The sequence below is a fragment of the Lycium ferocissimum genome, chromosome 5, assembly GCF_029784015.1.
Source record: "Lycium ferocissimum isolate CSIRO_LF1 chromosome 5, AGI_CSIRO_Lferr_CH_V1, whole genome shotgun sequence".
In the NCBI taxonomy this organism is placed as follows: Eukaryota; Viridiplantae; Streptophyta; class Magnoliopsida; order Solanales; family Solanaceae; genus Lycium; species Lycium ferocissimum.
Window position 1 is genome coordinate 43,562,548 of NC_081346.1, and position 4,889 is coordinate 43,567,436.

At 42.0% G+C, this 4,889-nt stretch overlaps 1 protein-coding gene across 1 annotated transcript; it reads right to left on the bottom strand.

The window, feature by feature from the left end:
* Positions 1–2,806: 2,806 nt before the first annotated feature.
* On the bottom strand, positions 2,807–3,259 carry LOC132057772 (uncharacterized). The gene has a single exon (XM_059450375.1). It carries the CDS (start codon positions 3,257–3,259, stop codon positions 2,807–2,809), a length of 453 nt encoding a protein of 150 aa, XP_059306358.1.
* Between the last annotated feature and the right edge of the window lie 1,630 nt (positions 3,260–4,889).

Genomic DNA, 4,889 nt, shown 5'->3' on the forward strand with positions numbered 1-4,889 from the left:
TTGATATGAATGGCCCTCTTGGCAGTTTGATATGATTGTCCCTCACGACAGTGTTTGTACGAATGACCATCTCGGTAATTTATATGAATCTCGGCAATTTGTATGAATGGCCCTCCCGGCAATGTTTGTACGAATAACCCTCTCGGCAATGTTTGATATAAATGGCCCTCTCAGCAGTGTTTGTACGAATGACCCTCTCGGCAATTTGTATGAATGACTATCTCTGCAGTTTGTATGAATGACCCTCTCAGCGTTTGTATGAATGACTCTTTTAGCAGTTTGTATGAATGCCCCTTTCGGCAGCTTGATATGAATGAATGACCCTCTCACCATGAAAATGCTTGAATGACAGTTATGACCCTTTTGGCTAGATCGTCGTTCTTTCGTCCTTTATGTCGACTGTGACCCTCTAAGTCCGATCGCTTTGTCTGTCGTGTGGTCTTTTTGACCTGATGATTTTGTCCTTATGATGTTTTGCTCATTGTATCCCTCTTGGCTAGATTGTGTCACTCTTGTGGCTTTTTTTTCCTTTGCAGCCCTTCTGGCCAGATCGTGCCGCTCTTTTGGCGCTTTTGTCTTTCGTAGTCCTTTTGGCTTGATTGTGTCTCCCTTGTGGCGCTTCGTCCTCTTGTAGCCCTCTTGGCTAGATTTGTGCACTTACTGTGGGCTGGGATATCCTCCGATGAGCCGCTTCTTGCCTTTTTTATCATTACGAGCAAATAGGGTTAGTAACATAACTGGTCGTCCTCCTAACGACACTAGGAACCTGCATCCACAGAAAGACTATTAGTTCCCTATGAGATAGATTCGTGTCATCGACTCGTGTCGCTCCGTTTCTTCGCTTGCTTGGTTGTACTCTTGGTTTCGATTCTCTTGGATTCAATAGTTCGAGAGATGAATTCGTCTTAAAGTAAAGTGAAACAAAATAATTGTTTGCAAAGTGTTGATCCTTAGTCTTTCAAAACCTTTGATTGTAAAAAATGGAATATAATTTTCGACAACTATTTATGTTCGTCATCATGACACATGCATTTGAGTGAGAATCTCTAGTTGTTCGCGACATCTTGGGGCAGCGTGTTGCTTTATCCGGTGGAATTTTTTAGACCCTCTCAGAAATTCTATCCCAGTTTAAAATCTTGTCTTGGCGAATTCTCGTGCCGAATTTTAGTGAATGAATTTTTGAGAGCCTCTCAAAAGGTCTATCCTAGTTGAAAATTTGGGTCGCTGACTGTTATTCCGAACTGTTGTGAAGGAATTTTTGAGATCCTCTAAAAAATTCTATCCAAGTTGAGGGTTTGGGTTGGCTGGCTCTTGTGCCGAACTGTTGTCAAAGAATTTTTGAGATCCTTTAAAAAATTCTACCCTAATTTAATATGTGTTGGCGAACTCTCGTGCCAATTTCGAATTTATCTCAAAATTTTATCCCTGTGGCTTCTTAGGTGTTTCTTGGGTTTTTTGATTGGTATGACTGAGCTCGAGTGGCGCCTTCATATCCTGTCACAACAGGAATCAAGTCGAACATAGTTCGGAATAAAAGTAATTAATTTTTTTTCTAATAATGCGATCGAGTCCTATATGGACTGCCTACGTATCCCACCTTGGGAAATCAGGTCATTGCGTAGTTCATGTTACAAGGAAATCATTTAGTTTTTTCTATCTATTACAAAAAGGAAGACTAAATCCGATATGGATTTTTCTACGTATCTCTACTATAAGAGATAGGTCTTAATGTAGTGATTACAAGCAAAAGTACGATTACAAATTGAAAAAGCACGTCTTCACGTGTAATACCGCTTGATTGCATCTGAATTGATTGCCTTGGGCCATTCTTGGTCGTCCATTTTAGCTAAGATCATTGCTCCTCCGGAGAGTACCTTGCGGACCACATACGGGCCTTGCCAATTGGGTGTGAACTTTCCTTTGTACTCGTCTTGGTATGGAAATACTCGCTTGAGTACCATTTTCCCTATCTGAGAACATTGAGCTCTGACTTCTTTGCTGAAAGCACGAGCCATTATTTGTTGATATATTTGTCCGTGACATACGACGATCATCCTTTTTTTGTCGATCAATGCCAAGTGCTCGTATAGGTTCCGGACACATTCTGCGTTGTCTAACTCTGCTTCTTGAATGATTCTGAGTGATGGTATTTCCAATTCGGCAGGTATGACTACTTCGCTACCATCGACAAGTAAGTATGGAGTTGCCCATGTTGAGGTCTCGATTTTGTTGTTTGGTATCCAAGCAATGCATAGGGCAATTGTTCGTGCCAACACTTGTAGTTGTCCATCATTTTCCTTAATATCTTCTTGATATTCTTGTTGGCTGCATCTATGGCTCCATTCATTTGTGGCCGATAGGCGGTGGAGTTCTGATGGGTTATTCAAAATTGTTCACAGATGTCCTTCATCTGATGACTGTTCAGATTTGTTCCATTGTCCCTTATGATGGACTCTGGTATGCCAAATCGACATATGATATTATTTCGCACGAAATCAACTACCATTTTTTTTGGTCACTGATTTGTGTGATGTGGCTTCTACCCATTTGGTGAAATAATCTATGACGACCAAAATGAATTGGTGTCTATTAGATGTGGCGGGTTTGATGGGTCCAATGATGTCCATGCTCCAGGCAACAAATGGCCAAGGTGAGCTCATGACTTTAAGTTCACTCGGTGGGACTTTGATCAGGTCTCCGTGGATTTGGCATTGATGACATCTTTGCACAAACTTGCAACAGTCAGTTTCCATCATCATCCAGTATTAGCGTGCTCGTAAGATCTTTTTAGCTAGAACGAACCCATTCATGTGAGGCTCACAAGTCCCAGCATGCTCTCCTTCCAGTAATTTCGTGGCCTCGGTGCATCCACGCATCTGAGTAATCCGAGATCTGGCGTTCTCTTGTAGTGTATTTCCTTATTTAGGAAGAACACGTTAGCCATTCTCCGGATGGTTTTCCTCTGATTGCTCGTGGTATTTTCGAGATACTTTCCTTTCTCCAAATATGTCTTTATGTCGGCGTACCATGGCTTGCCATCGGGTTCTGCCTCCACAGGAGAACTGTACGTATGTTCTCCCTTCAAACTTATCTCAAGCGGATCGATGTGGCTGCTTTCAGGATACTGTATCATGGATGCTATAGTAGTAAGAGCATCAACGACTTCATTTTGAGCCCTTGGCGTATGCTTGAATTCGATTTTCTTGAACTTTTTGCACAATCTTTGTGCGAGGTTCACATATGGCAAGATTTTTGGCATTCTTAGTGGTCTATTCTCCTTGTACTTGGTGAATTAGCAGATCTGAATCACCTATTACCAATAACTCATGGATGTCCATGTCCAGGGCTATTTGAAGGCCTAAGATGCATGCCTCGTATTCTGCCAAATTGTTGGTGCATCGGAACTTGAGTTTTGCGGCCATAGGATAATGTTGTCCCGTTTCTAATACCAAGAATGCTCCAATTCCTGAACCCTTGTAGTTGACTGCACCATCGAGAAACAATCTCCAGCCTGAATAGGGCTCAACTATGTCTTCGTCCACCGTTAATACTTCTTCATCTGGGAAGTAAGTTCAAAGTGGTTCGAAATCTTTGTCGACTGTGCTTTCTGCCAGTAGTTCGTCCAGTGCTTGTCCTTTGATGGACTTTTGCACCATGTATGTGATGTCAAACTCACTCAATAACATTTGCCATTTGGCTAATTTCCCTATAGGCCTTGGCGGAAGATGTACTTCAGTGGGTCTATCGTAGAGATAAGATGCGTGGTGTATTATGAAAGGTAGTGTCTCAGCTTCTGGGCTACCCATGTCAAAGCACAACATGTTTTTTCTACCAAAGTGTACCTCACCTCGCAGGCAGTGAACTTCTTGCTCAGGTAGTAAATTGCACGCTCCTTCTTGCCTGTTTTGTCGTGTTGTCCTAACAGGCATCCGAAAGCGTTATCTGATACTGACAGGTATAGCAGTAATAGGCTCCCTGGCCTAGGATGCACTAAGAACGGTGGGTTGGAAAGGTACTTCTTGATGGTGTCACATGCTTTCTGACACTCTTTAGTCCATTCCGTTGGTGCGTCCTTTTTTAGCAGTTTGAGTATGGGTTCAACAATCACAGTGGACTGAGCTATGAACCAACCAATGTAATTCAATCTTCCCAGAAAACTCATGACCTCTTTCTTGGTCTTTGGAGGAGGTAACTCTTGGATAGATTTGATCTTTGAAGGGTTTAGTTCTATGCCTCTTCGGCTGACTATGAACCCTAGCAGTTTCCGGCAGGCACTCCAAATGCATATTTGGCTGGGTTTAGCTTCAGATTGAACTTTTGGAGTTTGTCAAAAAACTTCCGTAAATGCATAGTATGCTCCAAGCTTTCTCTTGACTTGATAATGATGTCGTCCATATATACTTCAATTTCTTTGTGGATCCTATCATGGAAAATGGTAGTCATAGCCCTCATGTAAGTGGCACCTGTGTTCTTGAGGCCGAACGACATTACCCGGTAATGATACACTCCCTATGGGGTGATGAAGGCTGTTTTCTCTGCATCTTCCTCACTCATCAAGATTTGATGGTATCCCACGAAGCAATCCACAAATAATTGTAACTCGTGCTTTGCGCAATTGTCAATGAGTATGTGGATATTCTGAAGTGGGAAGTTGTTACACCTCGTAGTTTTGTACGTTGAGATTTGTCGTATGTTAGTGGTCCTAGTCTTGGACACCGGAGTTATCTTCAAGGTTAAATGAGATTAGACATGCCTATCTTATTTTATGAAGGTTTTAGTTCATGTTTAGTAAGTTATGGAAGGATTGGAGAATAAGTGAATCGAAGAGAATACGTTTCGTCGAAGTTCCGTTTTAAGATTGAATTATGTGGATCGTATCTTAGGGAATA

Bases quoted from the DNA above. Each gene is read 5' to 3' on its own strand.
- LOC132057772 (XM_059450375.1), bottom strand. From the start codon at position 3,259: ATGCCAAAAATCTTGCCATATGTGAACCTCGCACAAAGATTGTGCAAA.